This window comes from Helianthus annuus, chromosome 15 (assembly GCF_002127325.2).
Source record: "Helianthus annuus cultivar XRQ/B chromosome 15, HanXRQr2.0-SUNRISE, whole genome shotgun sequence".
Lineage (NCBI taxonomy): Eukaryota > Viridiplantae > Streptophyta > Magnoliopsida > Asterales > Asteraceae > Helianthus > Helianthus annuus.
This window is the reverse complement of record NC_035447.2, coordinates 30,483,081-30,503,738: the sequence shown is the minus strand read 5'-3', so window position 1 is coordinate 30,503,738 and position 20,658 is coordinate 30,483,081. Positions and strand designations below refer to the sequence as shown.

Genomic DNA, 20,658 nt, shown 5'->3' with positions numbered 1-20,658 from the left:
CGTGTTGAAGCTAGGGTCGAATCAACCAAGCTAGGGCCTACCCTAGCCTAGCTCGCGGGCCGCGAAAGCCGCCATTGTCTCCGTCGCGGGGCGCGAGAGACCCCAGATCAGGCCCTATAAATAGCGAATTCGAGATTCAGTTTTCGTCGCTCAGTTCTCACAACTCTCTCTCAATTTCTGAAGTAGTATAAGTAAGTCCCGGGTATTATACCCACTAAAATAGCGAAGCTCTACCTCGATGTAAGTATATAACCCTCGGTTACGTATTAGATACGCTGCCCGATTGATCTAGTGCTCCGTAACGCATGTCGAGGCTCTGCCTGACTCATTCGTTGGAGTTCTGTCTCGGGGAGGGTATAACTAATGTAAATTTAGGTTATTATACTAACGCGTGTGCATTGTTTAAATTATTAGATTATAACCAGGAAGTCACAAGGAAAAACCTAAAATAGCAATGTGAGTGATTCCTCTTTTCACAAAGTGTTTTTACAAAACCTCAATTATTTTAATTTATATTTAACAGTGATTGAGTATTTGTATTCTACAATTATCGTCGGTATGTTGGGGTTTTGTATACAAAATTTGTTACTACACTGTGAGTAGTAGCATTACCACCAGTCAGGATTGACAGTACCATGGGTGGTAATTAAAGTAGAAATAAACAAATGTAATTGCGGGATTGCCCTGAATACTATAAAATGATAAAACCTGTTTTGATTAAATTGGGATTCACTCGCCAGTATTTCTTGCTGATAAAATGTTTTTAAACGCGTTTCAGGTAACAAAATATGAAAGCCAAATAGAAGCCAGCTGGACAGCACTGAAGGCTTGGAAAAGTGGCTATAAAAGTTACCTAAATAAAGAAGAAGTTTTAATTCAATAAATTAGGGTTTACCCCTATAAAAACATGTTTGTAATAGAACTTGGGAATTTCCCATATATTTATTATCATAAAAATCTGGTATTTTACTCTGATAAAATATTTTCTAACTACGGTCCTGATGTAAATTCCGCTACCAAATTGATGAACACCGATACCACTGATACTGGTTCACGGCCGCCCGTTCCCAAAGATAGGGGTCGGGTGTTGCGACAGTGTGTGTGTGTGTTCTTGTGAATCAAAGAGGAATGGGAAGAAGATAGATTCGAATTTGTATGGATAATATGTGAATTTAAAGGTGTTCATCACCTTCTAAGCATTAAGTAAGTATCAAATTCATCTCTTAAATCTTCTTGGTTGAAATTGTAGTGGGTTTTGATGAACTACCCTTAATTGGGTAAATTGAAAGAACTGGATAGTTAAATTTGTGTTTAAGAGCACTTATAGTGTCATTAATGATGTAAACATCTCTATTGAGGATTTTGATTTGGTAATACATGTTCAAGAAATTGGATTTTTGAGTAAGTATGGTTTTGTATGAATTGATTGAAAGAAATGTAAGGCTTTGCTATGTTTGGTGTTATGAAAAGAATGATACTTGTTGTAGGTAAGAAATTTGATGAATAAATTTATGAGATAGGAAGATTATACATGAGAATGCATGATAGATGATTATGATTATGAGAGTCTTGAATGAAATCATGGTAATTCTGTGTAGAATTAGTAAAAATTATGATGATGAGTTTTGGAAAGAAACATGTTGATTGATACCACGAATTAGGAAGCTAAGCATACGATACTTGTACTTTGTGCTTTACATATGGTACGCGCGCCAAATGTTTGATGAAATGTCTAGGTGAAGTTCCGTCCATTCCAGACTAGGAGCCTCCAGTAAATTACGTCTGTATTAGTTGTTTTGATTAATGGCTGTGCTTAATACATCTTTGATTTGTAAAGATAATCTCAGGTTAATACTTTTAGCCTATTTTTCCTATACGGGCTTGGGATACGGCACTTGCCTCTTGGTCGGGTATTAAATCATGAGCGAATGATGCTTAAAAATTAAATATCCCATTTTAATCCGTTTTGCTTGATAACTTGAACATTGGGGGTTAATGCGATCGTGTCCTGGATATCCACGACTCACTTAATTGCAAGTGGCCACGACCTAAGCACGGGGTGTAGGCATTCACCTGACAGAAGCTAATGCTATATTATATTTTTAGTGAAAATGTGGCGTGTCGGTTAATCATTTATCGGAGTTTAGTTCCGAGCCCCATATGTATTGACAAACATGTAAAACTGGTAACAAGAGATATCACTTTGTCCCAAGTTATTTGTAAAATGATATACCAAATGGTATAAAATGATTTTTTAAAAGATTTTCAAAATGTGTCGGTTAATTGTATTTACCAGTGAAAACTGACGTATTTTCAAAAGACTAAGCACAGGTTTAATAGCACATACGGAATAGGCTGGAGCTGCTCGGTTATGCATATTGGAATTTGCGACTCCACGCAAGGCCTAGTAGTCTTAATATTAATTTTGTCATTCCCGATCCGCCTGTGGATCTTTTTATTACTTTTAATCTGTATATTTATTTTGAACATTTTCGGACACTTGTACTTTGTAATATGTAATTTATACTCCCAAGACTTCCGCTGTGCTATATGTGAATATTTGTTATCAATCGTCACTGACGGGTGGACCGTAGGACAACCCTTAATTGTTATAAATATAATGAAAATTATATGTTTAAGTGTGTTATTTTAAGGAGTTGGATGACTACTGTGTGCTTTGTTATGTTAGGTAAAAGAGGCGGAAAAGAAGAAAAGAAAGGAAGCATGATGAAGTGCGGAAGTCGAAGTGGATGAAGAAGACAAGTAGGGAAAAATTGTGTACTACCGTAGCTTACGGTAGCTAGCATAAGCTACGGTAGGCATGAATTCAGAAAATTTCCACCGTAGCACAAAAGGTTCCCATCGTAAGGACTGTGAAGCCACCGTAAGCTACGGTGGCCACCGTAGCTTACGGTGGAGGCCAGAAGCAAAACCTTGTTTTCTTTATAGTAGTTGGTATGGAGTGACCTTTGGGTATCTTTTCATTATTCTCGTTTTAGAACTTAATAAAAGCGAAATTAGGGTTGCAGAACAAGATTTTGGGTGTTTCTATTATTGCTTTATCATCTTTGATTCATATGAACAACAGATTTGAAGTGATGATGATCAACCAAACAGTGTGTGGATAATTTCCTTTATGTTTTTCCCGGATTGTCAGGTTTTCTATGAATAACAATGTCAAGGTTTAATTGGGATGAACTATATAGACATAGTTCTTGAGTGTGTGTTTGATTGTGATAAAGGGGACCAAGTGCTTGGATTACAAGAACGCAAGGTTGTCACCCGATAATCAGTTTAACATAGCCAACCCCAAATCCCTCCCAATAAATCCTGATTATCTATGGCACCAAGAACTGATGGTTTAGAAAAAGGAATCTAACAATATAAAAATTACTATCCCAAATTACTAATCAAACTCATAATCACCATAGCAATACAATAAAAAAGATCAAATTCATATCCCAAATGAGAACTCAAGGTGGGTTTGGGTATGCACAAAGGCAACCACCAGAACCCATTCAAGAGTTTGCTAGATCGCAGCAACAAGTTCTTCAACAGCAAATGCTTCAACAAAGACAACCATTTCAAAGGCAGATGCAGCAATAACAAATTCCTCAATAGGCACCTCAACCGTATGCACCTCTATGGAAAATGCCAAGACAAGCGGGTCAACAACCAAGAGTACCATTGGGTGTTCCGGGAAGACATAACCGCGAGGTAGTAAGGGGAATTGAAGCTCACTTCAGACCGGTCATTACTAATAACCCTTCGTCGGTGGTGATTCCCCAAAATCACGAGGGAAGACGTTTGAGGTTAGAACCAACTCACTTCAAAGTTTGCCAAAGTACAGGGGGTTGGCCATGGAAGAACCATATTTTCACTTGGAAGCCTATGACTCCATTTGTAACACTATTGGAGGGCAAGGTTTTTTGTCCAATGATGTCAAATTGGTGCTTTTCCAATTTTCCTTGGAAGACAAAGCGAAAAGATGGTTTTATACGTTGCCTTCCGCCTCGATTTATACTTGGGCTGAAATGCAACAACGGTTTTTGGAAGAGTTTTTCACTGCTCAAAAGACTAATGACGCAAGACGCAGTTTAAGAAGCTTCCAACAATAGTCAGGTGAGATGTTTCATGAGGCGTTCAAAAGATTTTACATGATGAACAAAAGTTGTCCTCATCATGGTATTGAGCTTTGGGAGTTGTTGAATGCCTTTCATGAGGGGTTGAATTCGGAAGATGCTCGAGATTTAATGTCTATTACTAACGGTACACTTGGTACCAATTATGAGCAGACGATTGGGCATTTTTGGAATAGATGTTGGTCACATCGAATAGGAAGGCTTAATCTTCTAGAAGAGCAAGGTCGGTTATCACGTGGAACCGCACACATGCTTATGCATTTGAGCAAGAGATGAACAATCATTATATAGATGATAGGAACCGGCGAATGCATGATGCATGGCATGTGGGACAGGCGGTTGTGGCTGACCCACCGATCATGGATTACACTACCTTACCACTATATGATGGTAGTGTCTTATATCCTACGCCGCCGTTGCATCATTCTATGTGAGTGGATCCGCGTCATGATCAGGTAATGCATGAAGCTACTCGTTGTTGCATCATTCTATGTAGGTGGATCCGCGTCATGATCAGGTAATGCATGAAGCTGCTCAACAACCTAAAGGAAGAGATGACGAAAGAAGTAGTAGCGGTCAAGATGCATTTGGATTTGGAGAGTTTACGGACGTCATGACGTCCATCTTTGGGCCACCTCAACCGCGTTACTACTAAGTTGCACCGGCAGCTATTCAGGTTGTATCTTATCTTGTACAGTTTGTTTCTTGTGTTCTTTTGAATATTGTGGTTTGGATGGATGGGTGGAGTTTTGAGTTTTGATGTTAAGGGTTGAGAAAATTGGGGGTGTTTTAATTAATAGTGTAAATATTATGTTTTATAAATAAATAAAAAATAAAAAAAATAAAAAAAAGAAGAAAAAGAAAAAAAAATGGAAGCAAGGTGTCATAGTTAGTTAGTTGTGTTTTGTTTTGATGTAATAATAAGGTCGGGTCAGATCATAGTGCTTCGTTACGCATGTTTTCCCCATTCTATACTGTAACACCTCGTAAATTCATGTCCAATATAATATCGACACGTGTCATGAACTTTAAAAGTGTAAAGAATTAATTTAGAGGGACTGAAGTTGACAAACAAAGGAAGTATATGTGTAAAAGGATTCAAAGTGTCAACATTGGATAATTATACCTTTCAACAACCCTACACGACGTCAATACCCCTTAAACGAATGAATTATGAATCATACGATGCCATTGTGGAAGAAAGTGAAAGTTTACAAACCACAAGGGTTAAATGTGTCAACATGTTTAATTTATACCTCTGAGTGACCTTTTAGTAAACCCGAAGCTTTGCAACGATTAATTATGCTCCCAAGAATGAGTGATAAAAATTTCACAAGGTTTCGATATCGTATGAAGAAAATACGTTAACATTCGTAAGTGAGGGGTTAAAAGCGTCAACGTTGAAATTCAGGACTTTTCGGTAATCGTATAATTAACCGGGGACTTAACAAAGTTTATTTATGACTTGGAGTCCTTAAAAGTCAAATTGGAGGGTTAAAAGTGCAATAAACTAAGTTAAAACAACTATTGGAAGGACCAGGGACCTAAATTGCAAATTTGTCAAACTTGGTGACCGGATTTGGGAGCCATACCGGCCGCGTAGACCTTCTGTAGGTCTTACGCGGGCCGCCTGAAACTACCAGCGACAGAAATGCATGGCAGGTGCCTGTCCAGCCTGTTTAACCGACTTATATGCATGAAAACTGATACAAGGGGCTGGGCAAATGGGATTTCATGCAATAGGGACAGCTGTGATCATTTGGTAGCAACAATAGGGACATTTGGGATGATCTTGTTGCATCAAAGCCACTATATAAGAAGTTCTTGTTCTCAAGTTCAAATGCTCACTTTCAAAAACCATTCTAACTTAACTTCTGGAGTCTCCTGGAGCTCAAGATCTTTCCCTAAGGATCATTAGTCGTGCTAACTGCTAAGTACTTCAGTAAGCTTCCTTAACCTCTTTTAATCGTGTTTTATTAGTTTAATGGCTAAAGTCAAAACCGTCGTAATTAAGGTTTGACTTAGTGATTAATCACTAATGGTCCAGTCAATTCTCGAATTGAAAGTACCTATGAGTTGGTAATTATATGGGTAATAAACCCTTAAAAGGGCACCCTCTAATTTCCACTCTAAGTAGGTCAATTGTCGGGTCAAACTTAATTTTAAAAAGTCAACAGAAAGCTAATTTTCAAATAAACACATAATTAACAATGTAGAAGCCATGAAACCTATTTTATCACTTGTATAACTTGGTAATTAATATAAAAACATGTCTAAGTATGTTCAACCCGACAGTTTTCAGTTTAAGCTTGGTTCGGAACCGAAAGTCGCAAAAGTAGACTTTTGCTTTGACTTTCAGTTCTGACCCGATTTAGATTGTTTTAGACATGCCTTAGAGTTCCATTAGGACCAGGTTATATGTTAGTATAACTCTCTGTGATTATACAACTTGGTTCCAAATTTATCCGATTCATTTGCATGTTTCCGTTATATGCCTAAAAGTTGACCATTATGCCCTTTTGACCTTAAAACAAGATTTTTGAAGATGTGAAAGGACAATAACCTTTATTACTGATTTATAAATTTGTCCTAAAAATTTGACATCAGTTTGAGATCTAGGTTAGGAGTTATGCTCAATATCGTAATTAAGAAGCTTTTTATTAATTAAACGGCATAACTAGCATAAAGCCTATCTAAACCCAAATTTTGACACCAATCTTTTTACCCACTGATGTAATATAATATTTTGGGATTTTTAAAGATTTTTATTTATTTTTAAGCTGAGCATAACATAGGGTTCTAACTTTGATTCGGTAATTGTCGGTTATACCTTTTTCTTGAATAAAATGAGTTTTACATAATGTTTTGATACTAAACTTTTTGCTACTGATTTTAGATGATAAATAAAATATTTTGAACTTTATAAACTGACGAAAAACTCAGAATCCCTATTTTAACCCGAAAATCACTTAAAACCGACTTTTACGCGTTTTAAGCGCATAGTATGAGTTAAAACCATTTTTAACATATAAGACTTAATACCTACTGATGTTTAAAGCAAATTTTTATATTTTAATAGTAAGCAAAAGTTTTAAACTCAGATTTCTAATTTTGACCTTTAAAGCTTATGTGAAATTACCGAAACGCCCCTACGGTGCATAGTTTGGTTATAAAAGATAAATTTCACATATATGCAATACCCTACTGTTATGACTTATAAAAATAAATATTTTCTGATTATATCAGACCTGAAACTCAGATTAATATTTAAACCCTTTTATAAGCTTTAAAATGACCAAAATACCCCTACGGGGTATAATTTGAGTTTAAATCCATTTTGGGCATAATGGAAGGTATCCTAATGATATCACAACATATTTAGGGTATATTAACTTAGGAAACCTGTACATGACTCTTTTGGTTACCCGTTATGCATTTTTCGCGTTCGGTTCGGTTTATGTAACTAGTTTGCATAAATTAGCCAAAACGGGTCAAACCTTATCATTTTTATCTCAAAATCCAGAATGTGTTTAGTTTACCCATATTATACAAGTATAAGAACTTGTCGGGTCTAAACCACATTCTAATCCGGTCTTCGCTTAATCGTGCGTTTTGAACCGTATATCTTCCTTTAAAACTATCCGGTCTACGTTTAGGCTTAATTAAGACCCGTTAGGAATCTAATAGGTTATAAAAACCTTCGTTCCCGATTAGGAGACCAGTAAAAGATACTTGCACTCACTGATTGAGATATATACTTGCTCAGGTAAATACTTTTAACTTATTTTCCCTTATACGGGCTCGGGGTACGGTAGATAAAATACCGCTTGGTCGGGCATTGAATTTTTAATCATATGAAGGTTAATTTATTGAGATGACCCATTTAAACTGTTTTGTTTGCTTAAAGCCTTTGGGGGGGGGGGGGTTAATGACCATGTCTCGGATATCCTTGGCATCATTCATTGAAATGGCCACGACCTTAGCACGGGGTGTAGGCATACACCTGCCAGTGCATATATATAAAAAGGTATAACCTCCAGTTCAAGAATAACTTGCCGCGGGATTATATCATGTGGTGTGTCTATTAATCTTTAACCCGGTATTCAGCCCGGGCTACTGAACGTATAACGAACATGTAATTCTTTTACAAGTTTATATATAAATAATTATCCCAAGTTATAAAAGATGTTTTGTGCCATGTGCATTCAAATCAATTTTCTTAAACATTTTCAAAATGAGTCGGTTAATTGTATTTACAAGTGTAAACTGACGTATTTTCCAAAAAGGCTAAGTGCAGGTACTAAACGGAATAGGCTGGCTACTCCTAGCATCAATAAAGAGTCTTGCAAGCTTAGATGTTATAATCTGTTGAACAATGATCCTCTTTTTTTCTTTGATCCGCCTGTGGATCCTTTACAACCGTTTTTGTAATAATTGATATTACTTGCATTCGGTTTGTCTGTGTATTAAACTGTGATAAATTGTCTATGATGATATCAACTACGTCACGATACTCCCCACCGGGCCCACCAGTAATAAGTGGAAATATCAGGGTGTGACATATACCTTGACACATAGCCTCGTTACAACCATTTAAGTCCTTTTGATTTACATGCATGTTTAAGCGTTTATCTAGGCGAAGGTTCGATTATTGCACAAGCTTATTATTGTGAGAACATATATATGCCTTGAGTGAATTCCAACACATTTTTGCTAGTTACCATATATCACCGAGAGGAGTGTCATTGTGAGGGGTTGTTGTGTGGTTTTATAATGGGTGCTTACTTGAGTTGGGTCATTATGTGGGGTTGAGTTGATTGTGAGGTTAAAATCAGCAAGTTGTTTTAAATGAGTTACTTGGGGGCAAGCAACGGCTAAGTGTGGGGATGTGACGGGTGGACCGTAGGACAATCCTTAATTGTTATAATTATAATGAAAATCATATGTTTAAGTGTGTTATTTTAAGGAATTGGATGACTACGGTGTGCTTTGTTATGTTAGGTAAAAGAGGCAGAAAAGACAAAAAGAAAGGAAGAATGATGAAGTGCGGGAGTGGAAGTGGACGAAGAAGACAAGTTGGGCAAAATTGGGTACTATCGTAGCTATCGTAAGCTACAATAGGCATGAATTCATAAAATCTCAACCGTAGCACAAAAGGTTCCCACTGTAAGGACTTTGAAGCCACCGTAAGCTACGCTGGCCACTGTGGCTTACGGTGGAGGCCAGACGTGTCACACCCCAACCGATGGCGGAATCATCGGAGCATGGCACTGAGCGAAACAGATTGTCCAGAAGTTTCCACAACAACTATTATCACCATTCAGTTTAAGTAATACGTCCCATACCGTATCCCAAATAGCAAAATAAATTATTATAGATAACAACTAGTCAAATATTCTGTTCCGACAACTCAGATTCAAATATAAATATAAATATTGTTCAAATGCTTCTAGAGACTCGATCTGCAAGATCTACAGACAACTATGCTCTAGACGCTTATCCTAAGCTCGTCTTCCTAGCAGATAAGCATCCTAATTGCCTGTCACATACGTTAAAATAGAGTCAATACATAAAATGTAAAGGTGAGCATACAAGTTTGATATAGCATATAGAGTTCGAAATAGTTTACGCATAACCAGCACGTACACAGAGGAAAACGAAGCATGTTAATTATCGACATGGATCTATCGATACCAATGACTGCGGGTTGACTGTCCGAGATAGTTCGCAATACATGATTACCACCGTAATCCATGCAAGTAATTGTCCTTAACAACCCCCGTGTGAACGGATGTTGAGTCCAAACTATAGTACTACGTCGTTAAGGCAGGTAGACAGCATTCCACGTGTAAACATAACAATAAGCATTCATTTAGTCACGTAATACATGCATAACGGTTAGCGTTTAAAGTAATTGAGTAGTGTGTTCGATTGTGATTTTAGATAAGTAACGTATGTAACACCCAAAAGTGCTAAAGCAAAAAGGGTTCGAGTATACTCACAGCGATTGATTGATGGATTGAAGGGAGCGCTTGAGAGTAGGGTTAGCCTGAATAGTTCGATAGCATAACGATGAGTAACGTGTAAAATGGAAACAAGTGATGATGGGTCGAACAGCCTGGTCGATCGAACTGTAGATTCGATCGAACAGGTTTTCGTTCGGTTAGACAGTCCGTTCGGACAGCCTGTTCGATCGGCCGGTAGGCTCGATCGGTTGGACTGTTCGAGTGGATTGTTTCTTCCTTTGAGTAGGATGTGTTTGTGTATGATGGCTTGCCCTTTTGAGGTTTTCGTTGTAGTATTTGAGAACATTTAAGTGTTCTTACCTTTCAGGTCGATCGATCGAACAGCCTGTTCGATCGGCCGGCTTACCCGATCGGTTAGACACTTCAGTAGTAAGTCCTCAGCAGGATGTCACCTGATCGAATAGCATGTTCGATCGGGTGGCACTCCAATACATCGAACGAGTTGAAAATCGATTAAGTGTTGAAGTATAGTATCTCATGATCCGAAGAGTAATTCAACCCAACCCGTAGTTCGATCGAACAGCACTTCGTTCAATACTAGACTTCATGAAATTGTTAGTGTGGGGCCTTGTGCTAGCCGATCGGCTGGCCTGGTCGATCGGCTGACATGTCCGATCGGTTGGGCTGTTCGTTCGAACAGCCTGTTCGATCGGTCAGCATTCTGACCTGGTCGGCCTATTCGTCTAACACTTGGCTGTTCTGATTGTTTGACATTATATCGAAGTATTTTGACAATGAGCTAAACCATGGCATCTTCGTTCTTATTTGTTTCCCCCGCTCGGACAGGAATCACCCAAGTCCGGCCGGTGAACGTATCGGAATGGTAGTTTAACGTTTAACCCGAAGTCGGTGAAGCTCGTAGATAGAATCCGAATCTTGAACCACACAACCATTAGAATGACTAGTGAGTTGGCTCAAGCTCCGTTTCTACCGGTTTGAAGGCTTTGAGTGTAAAAGAGTTGAAAGAAAGCTGGAAATCCTTCTTTCAATCCTTCACACCATGTAAATGTTCAGATCTGTGATAGATCTTAGTTTGTTTATGTGGAAATCGGCTAGATCCAAGTGATTCTTGGTGGATTGAGGCTAAAACATGAAGTTCTTGAAGAACACCATGATGACATCATCCTAGAATACTTAGATCTTGATGATTTCACGGTTAGAAATCAAGATTTGAAAGATAGAAAGGTGTAGGAGCATGTATTGATCAAGAAAGTACAAGATTTAGGTTGAAATCTTACCGGAATGGAGAGAAATCTGAGAAAAGAAGGGGAGCACGAGCTGGTCGGACAGAGAGTTTCCAAAAGTGGAAAGAATGACAATGACAGGGCTATTTATAGGCTTCCCAAAGAGGAAAGGGCTGGCCGATCGGCCAGGCATCCCGATCGGACAGCCTGCTCGATCGAACAGTCTGTCCGATCGGCTGGGCTGTTCGATCGGCTAGGAGCCTAATCGATCAACAGCCTGCTTTGAGTGTTCGGTGCGACGATTTCTGATATTTTGATTTCGATTGAAAACTATGTGAATACGATAGAGTTTCCTATTCAAATTGCTTTTAATCCCAACCACTATATCTACATACAAGCATCTATATTTCACACTATCCTTTCACTACCATTCATCATAATTCGATTTCGATTGAGTTCGATTGAGTTTCGAGTTTCGATTCGATTGATCACCACACATAACCTAAAGTAAACACGCACAGGTAACACGTAAGGCAGACACACACGTAATATAATACCAAATTCGCATAATTCGAGTTTCGAGTTCGATTGATGATTCGATTAGCTTGATTATTGATTGATTGACTTTATCGCATTGTTACTTCCTACTATTCACAGTCGTTTAGCGTTTCGTGTCGATTAAACATTCGATTACTTCGATTCCTTTGATTTACAACACTTACTCCACATAATACAAGTAATAAAACATAAAATAGACTAATTACAGTCAAAGAAGTCAAACTTGACTTGGACTTTGACTTTGACTTTGACATTCGAAAACACGGGGTGTTACAAGATGCAAAACCTTGTTTTCTTTATAGTAGTTGGTATGGAGTGACCTTTGGGTATCTTTTTCATGATTCTCGTTTCAGAACTTGATAGAGGCGAAACTAGGGTTGTAAAACAAGATTTTGGCTGTTTCTATTATTGCTTTGTCATCTTTGATTCATATGAACAACGAATTTGAAGTGATGATGATCAACCGAACAATGTGTGGCTAATTTCCTTTTTGTTTTTCCCCGGATTGTAAGGTTTTCTATCGAATGCTTTGTCATTGTTTATGTTATTTTTGGGATAGTAATTTGATCCTTTTGATTATATTGTTATGGTGATTGTGAGTTTGATTAGTAATTGTTTATTTTGTTAGATTCCTTTTTCTAAACCATCAGTTCTTGGTGCCATAGGCAATCAGGATTTATTGGGAGGGATTTATGGTTGGCTATGTTAAACTGATTATCGGGTGACAACCTTGCTTTCTTGTAATCCAAGTACTTGGTGCCCTTTTATCACAATCAAACACACACTCACGAACTGTGTCTATGTAGTTCATCCCAATTAAACATTGACATTGTTATTCATAGAAAACATGAAATCAGGGGGAAAGCATTCTCTCTCATTTCTGAATTCGAACATGATAAGTGATAATTAGTTAATCTAAATTTTATAAACTAAACCAACCAAACTTTGAGATTACTTTTCTGCATTTTAGTTTCAATTTTAGTAATTTACGAACTACTTAACAAACACAGTTTCCACAAACTCCCTATGTTCGATACCCATTTACCACTATCTAGTTAGTGTAATTGGTTTATTTTTGAATGAGACTTCGACCTCACGTCAGTCACGCATAAACCCCAAGTCCGGGCCCACCGGGAAATCAGGGTGTGACGTTACATGAGAAAGGTGTGTTTTGATTTAACCGATATGAAGGTTTTTTTTTGATTTCATGATTTGTAGAAGTGTGCACTAGTGGCTTACACTATATGCTTGAATGATGGTGCACACCATGAGTCAGATTAGTGGCTTAAAGGTAATTTATAAATGTATGTGTACTAAGTGTATAGTTTGTGGACTTACTAGTAAAGGATGATGTTATGATTACGTTAAAATGGCCAACTTGGTATGTAGTTGTCAATGTAGAATCATGAAAGCATTAATATGTGTAAAAATGATTTTTTGAATATCGGGTATGAAAGAAAGTGATCATGTAGTTGTATGTGCCACACAACATGAATATGAAATGGTTATTACAATTGTCTATCATATCAAGATAAATATGTGTTCATAAGTTGGAAATTATATGCTAGAAGGGTTGAATTACTAAAAGTCAACAATGTATAAATAGTGTGGATAGGCAGGTTAACACAAATGTAAGATTAGAGGGATCATGAGACATGTGTTAGACCAAATATGTGTTATGTATGATGATGAAATTTGGGTTTCTTAGTAAGTATAGGGAGTTTTGATATCTATGAATGTGGTGAATCATTTAAGATTGTGTAATAAATGGAAGTACTATGGTAAGTATTGTTGTAGCAGGTCGAAAGTAGTTGACTATGTCGGAAACAACTTGGTAAAATCAAACGGATCAAAATCAAAAAAGTATGATAAAAGTAGATTTGATTATGGGGACATGGGGTTAAGTGTTGGAATGACTTGGGGGCTTGGAATAATGTTATTTTACGAAGTAGGAAGTTCAGGATGCACGAACGGGGGTCGAAACGTTGAAAAGAATGAAATCTAGGCGCCGGTGCTGCAGGGGCGACATCGTCGACGCTGGGCAGCAGCTGGCTGACGCCCTAAGCTGTTGTCTATGCCTCAGGCGACGCCAACAGCCCCGTTTCTTCGTTTTTCTTGGATTTCGAACCTCGTAAACCCATTCCTAAGCCCCGTTAAACTTCCATAATGTACCCCAACCTTACTACATAGTTTTGTAAGGTACGGGTGAGTATGAACTCATTTTTAAGCTCCTGAAATGTACCCCAAAGTCATTAAAGAGTGTTTATGAGGTACAGGTAAAAATGGGGAGTGTATGCAAGTATGTGTGGGAACGAAATAAATATGTGGGCATGTATGTATAGATTTAATTGCATGCCAGTAGATGGAACCCATAGGTAAGCATGAATAGAAATAAGATGCACGTAGGTTGGTATTTACGAGACTTATATGTATAGTAGTTTGTGACTAAAATTTGTTCTTTCGAATATGTGAGAATGTAAAATGTAAGTAAGAGTTTGGATAGAGGGGTAGGTGTATGAAGTAGGATTTATTATTATAAACGAAAGAGTTGGATTAGATAATATGTACGCGTGTTATTGAACCACAGGTATTCGAATGTGTGAAACTCGTATGTAAGTATGTATGATGTTAATATACATGAGTATTAACGATGTTAACTGGGTTGCCTTTGACAATGAAATGAAATGCAGGTACTCACTGAAGGTTAGACACCGAGATGAAATGCTTGAATTCAGAAAGATAACCGAATTGAATGTATATGAGAATAGAACGCAATGTGATCCTATAATTATGAATCTTATATATATATATATATATATATATATATATATATATATATATATATATATATATATATATATATATATAGAGAGAGAGAGAGAGAGAGAGGGAGGGTAGGGTTCAGCTATAAAGTTAAATTTTCCTACAAAGTGTACAAAGTCATAAAACTCCACATTTTCAGCCATAAAACACACTCAAAACCCACAAATAACAGAGTGTAGATCACTAAAACACAATATTCAAACCCTAACAGTCCATAAAAACATCAAACACACCACCGTAGAACTATGAATATAAAACACAACATGATAATCAACATAAAACACAGTAATGTTAGTCATTCGATAATCAAAGCCTTATTATCCAAAACACAACACAAAACCCACAAATATGGTGTTCTAGTAGTCTACACTTTGTTATTTATGGGTTTTGAATGTGTTTTATGGTTGATATTATGGTGTTTTATGACTTTTTACACTTTGTAGGAAAAATGGACTTTGTAGTCAACTCCCCATATATATATATATATATAATGTTTGCTAATGATGTGAATGTATGTGGTGACTACAGGTTGTACATAATTATGGATCATCATCATGAAGACAAGTGACTGAAGATCGAGTTAAAGAGACATGGATTGTACGTAATGGGTGGTCATGTAGTTGTATTAGCATGTTATATTTGATACATTAATGAAGGATGAACGATGTAATTTTTCTAAAAAAATTGTTTTAAATAGTTTTCAAGTATAATAGAACTTTTATAAAGAAAGAAATTTTATGGCACGTATTTCCGCTGCGTCTTTTCGGTTAAAACGTGTTAGGTCTTATAGCTTTTCTAATTAAAAAATATAGTAATACTATACTCAAATTAAAAAGAATAAAATACTCGGTGTAATTAAAAAAAATTAACGCACAACAAAAGGTATGTCCATTTTAAAATCGTGGGGGTAGTTAGTTTTTTTACATAAGAGGATAAAGTATAACTACTAATTATCTATGATTTTGTTAAAGGTGAAAGAATTGAAGTGTATTAAATGAGCGTATTAAAGTGTGATTAGTTAGTTATTAAAGACTAATTTACCTTATGCATTAAAGGAAAAAAAATTCTTAATTTTTAGATATTTTAAAATGTCTTGTGTTATGCATTATATATAGTACCGTCTATATACAAGCATAATTATGGTTTTAATTTGACATTAAAATATAAAAGTATTTTTAGAGCATTCAAAACGCTAAAGGGTGGTCCAAATGTAGACTAGTCTAGTTAGCATGCTACATCATTTCAAACTCTATTTTTCCCACAACATTAAACCATTCTAAACTTCCACCTCATTATCAATCTCATCACCTAATTTTCCTTTTCTCTTTATAATTTATATATGCCATTTATAAATCATATAAATAATAATTTTATTTTTTTTATATTAATAAAATATATTTTCATTTTTAAATTATATAAACATAATATATTTATTAAATTTTAAATGATTGATAATATTTTTTTTTAAATTCTCTATTTTTATTTATTATTCTCACACGGTTATTGCTCCAACGGCTATTTTTTCAAACGTACTGTGTAGACGACTAATTTTTTCAAACTGTTATTATTTCAATGACTAGTTTCAAACAACTAGTTTTCTAGTTCCTATAAATATAGCATCTCTTTCCCGTATTTGCACATCTCACTTCACAACTCACTGCAAATACCAAACTAATTTGAAGACATGGGTGTCAAAGTGGTGCAGGCAGACCGTCGAATCTCAGGGATCGTCTCATCGACATTCTAACGCTGCTCTGTTAACCCTCCATCGGTAACAATCTACCCTCCGCCCACAATAGTCTACTTTCCACCGACAACAGTCAACCCTCAACCTGCAGTATTCTACCATCCACGGGCACCAAGGCCTAGGTAATCACTCCGTTTAAATCATTATCTCGCAAACCATTCACCTGCAACAGTCTACCTTACTCAACCTTCAAACCCACCACCTCGAGAAGTGTTTGATGATCCAAATCCTCTAACAAATGAGGAGTTGAACTTGGTTTATGACTACACCATGGCTCAACTGTAATTTGATCGTCTATGACTTGGGGGGAGTTAAACAAACTTCAACACAAACCCTTCACCCACAAACCCCCCCACCCATAAACCTCCATCAAACACAAGTCGTACCTAGCTGCGCTGAAGGGTATGAAACATAACCAGGTGAGGAATCCCTATTACCGGTGGACGATGAACCATAACCTTCATCTTCTTACTTCGGACGTTGTAATCGAGATGAGAGGTCGGGTGGTCGTGATAGCAATCGTTGCGTGTCATCTCCAGAATCCAACCCTAAACCCTCGATGATGGGGATGGGATATATTAGGGCTTTTATGTGTTTAATTAGGACTAATTAATGTTTTAATTTTAGGCTTTTATAATATTTTTAATTTTAATTAGGTTTATCTACTATTAAAATTAGGTTTGTGTAATATTATAATTAGGTTTGTGTAATAGTTTAATTAGGTTTATGTAATTTTTATGTAATTTGTTTTATATAATTTATGTATAATTTTATTAGGTATAACTTTTTTTATTCAAAAAACATAAGAGTAAAACAAAAATGGTTTTTTTTTATTTATTTATTCCAAACCCCACTACAGAGGCCCACCCACAACTTCCGGACTAGTCCGCTTGAGCGGACCTCACCCCATCTAAACCACTCCACTTCACTTCCTACGTCGCTACCCTCGTCCGTTTTTCGTCGTCCAGAATTCAAATCAACGCACTGGACGACGCGTTGGAGATGCACTTATATAACATAGAATTAAGTTAGTTGTTAATAATACATATTGTCACAACCTATGAATCTTTGCCATCATACTAACTTAAACCGTTTAGACACACTAACGGATTGAACCTATGCACAATGGTTATTTGGTAACCATTTCCGATTAAAAAAATCTAAAGACAGGTTTTAAATTCGTAGTTTTGTGAATTGTAAAGTTCGCTAATAAAACGTCACATTACGTACATCACTCACGGTCTTAAAACGTGTGTAAATAACTTCTCGATTGTCATTAATTATAGGTGTAAAGATTTCCATTTATATACTTATTATAACTCACAAGTTTCATCTCCGTTCCTAGATTAGACGATGCATTATCATTCAAATTCTTTCTCTTTTCTTAAGATTCAACTTAAAATATATATTAATTTTGTCTTTTTAGAATTGTTTGCAACATGTTTTATAAAACAGAATAATGGAATAAATTTACATTAATAACATGAAGTAACATTTGTATGCAAAGGACGTAGAATCTGTTTCTATTTCAACAAATCAGTAATCATTTTAATTTGGTTACATATAATAAAACCCTTGCAAATTACTCGAATGTGATTTGTTTGTCTCAAATTCCTTCACATTTACATAATCATACTCTCTCTCCTTCCTTTTCTAAAACTTTACCTAAACTACCTTTTTCTGGTCCATATAATTGTGCTTCTGCCTTCTTGTTGATCCTCCTTAAATAATGCTCATCTAGGGTTTACTTTTTCTCCTGATCCAAAGAAACTATCATCAAAGTCTTCAATGGCTGCACCTTAGCTATAGTTGTAGCTACCCTTTAAATTTCAAAGAATATATACACAACCATCAGGTATTCAACTCAAATAGCTTCTGAGATCTTACACTGCTACTAACATATTAGATACACTAGCTAGGGCAACAAAAGGTACATGATCTTTATATTCTTTCATTAAATTGTTCTGTACACAACAAACCCTTTGTTCTTTTTTTGTCAAATAATTTAGACTGCAAGATAATCAACCAACAACAAACCCTAAATGATCACTGTGACATGCAAAGATTAGTTATTTGGAACACAAGTATTCTTTTTTCTTGATTTTGCTTCATGGGGTACTTGAAACAATTGTTCTTTTTTAACTTGTACATGCTATGCTAGTAGATCTAGTAGGTGTACATAGATTCTTTATAGTTTTTTCTATTCATGCTGACTTTAGTGTCCTTTGAATCTGGTGGGAGATCAATGGGATTGTCTTGAAAAATCTTTGTGTGTGTGTATACTTACAAAGGAATCTGTTGCAGCTTTTCATGAGTATAGAAGGGACCAAATTTTGGAGGATCCAAATATGTACAGAACAATCACAAATTCTAAGTAAAAATAATAATTATAGCCAGGACTTGGTGTTTGTAGTCTAATTTTCCGGCTTGTTACAAGAAATTCTTGAAGCAGTCCTGACAATGAAAATTTTGAGTATTGTTTCAAACTGCTATAACCCTTAAAAACTAAAAAAATAGCCCACTTTTGACTTGTGAGTGTGAAACCTAATATATTTCTAATTTTATATTTTAAGCTGATCTTCAGTCGGCAGAAAGATTTTCTAAGCAAACATTTTGAGGCCGTAAACAACAAGAAGTTTGAGCTTGAAGCTAGAAAATCCAAGAATTCAGAAGTAAGTTCTTAGGTTAATTTAAATATCTAAGATTGAAAGTGACACAAACTATAAGATGGGTTTTTGTGTTTATTGTTCCATCTTGTCTTGTCCTGCCATGATCATGATATACAATCTGCATGCTAATTCAAGAAACTGTTTTTGATGTACAAGTTTACTTTAAGTTTGATGTATAAGTTTACTTTTGATATCAATCTTTACTCTCATGAAAGCAATGGGCCATTCGATCTAATTATAGATATTTGTGTTTCGTTCTTGAATTGGTCTCACTTTGATGTTTGAGAAGTGTTAGTCGAGTTATCTATAATAGCTATTATTATTTGATTTATTATTTATCTTTTAGTTTATTTGTTAGTAATTATTCAATCTCTGGTTTGAAATTGAATATTATGATATTTATTCATGTTTTATCATTATCTCATTATCTTGTAAACCTATATATTTAAAATTAGGTGTAGCAAGAAACATTGAATTCTTTCAAGAAGTTCCCTTAATTAGCTTTAGTGATTTTTTATTTAATCAAGTTTTAAGATCAGTAAAATACCTTTAATTGATTTCTCAACATGTAGACCAACATCACATAAGCATATGGCTTCTTCCACCCATCCTAATGCTCCATGTGCAGCCTGCAAGTTCTTAAGAAGAAAATGCATCCAAGGATGTGTTTTCTCTCCATATTTCCCACCGGAAGATCCGACAAAATTCGCAAATGTCCACAAAATATTTGGGGCGAGCAACGTTAGCAAACTCCTCAATGAAATCGCCCCTCATCAAAGAGAAGATGCTGTTAACTCTCTAGCATACGAGGCCGAGGCACGTCTAAAAGACCCCGTTTATGGCTGTGTTGGTGCAATTTCTGTACTTCAAAGGCAAGTTCTTCGACTACAAAAGGAACTAGATGCAACTAATGCAGATCTTATTCGGTTTTCGAGTGATCAAAACACATTGATGATGCCACAAAGTTCTGGGAACTCTCTACAAAACCCTCATATGTTGCCTCCTAATTATGGTGCTTATTCATGGAATTATAACCCTTAATGGGAAGAAGAGGAGAAGACAAGATCATGGTAGGTGATATTCTTAATTAACGCTATCTCGTGTTGTATCTTTAATCCCTTGTTGGATTCTCTTAGTTACTTTGGTTTTGTATAATTTGAATAATTGAGTTGCCACTTGCTACCTATAATATTGTCAATGGTTATTCTGTGCATGTCTTTTTGTATGAGATAAAGTATCATATATATGTGTTCCAGTGCCGCCTTCAAGAATCCTTAAAAAATTTTGGGCCTATAATATAACGCCAATAACTCTAATATACAAAGTCTATAATGCAACCAGCGGCGAAGCTTGAAATTTTTTACAGGGGGGTCGAAAACGTATATACCCAAAAATTTCTATAGAACCGGGGAGTCGAAAACATGTATACCAAAAATTTCTATACGAAAACTACATATATAACACTACTGGCCGAAAAGTTGAGGGGGTCGGGCGCCCCTCCCGGCCCCT

The 20,658-nt window shown here is 36.2% G+C and overlaps 1 protein-coding gene across 6 annotated transcripts; it reads left to right on the top strand.

Annotated features, from left to right (window-relative positions):
- Window positions 1–18,133: 18,133 nt before the first annotated feature.
- LOC110911262 (LOB domain-containing protein 25) lies at window positions 18,134–20,374 on the top strand. 6 transcript variants are annotated; one of them, XM_022155862.2, is made up of 3 exons: window positions 18,135–18,335; window positions 19,065–19,152; window positions 19,722–20,374. In XM_022155862.2, exon 3 carries the CDS (start codon window positions 19,741–19,743, stop codon window positions 20,188–20,190), a length of 450 nt encoding a protein of 149 aa, XP_022011554.1. In that variant the 5' UTR covers window positions 18,135–18,335; window positions 19,065–19,152; window positions 19,722–19,740; the 3' UTR covers window positions 20,191–20,374. The 6 variants fall into 6 exon arrangements, with proteins under 6 accessions (XP_022011556.1, XP_022011557.1, XP_022011554.1 ...); XM_022155861.2 differs by having other exon boundaries at window positions 19,054–19,152; XM_022155863.2 differs by having other exon boundaries at window positions 18,135–18,410.
- The last annotated feature ends 284 nt before the right edge of the window (window positions 20,375–20,658 follow it).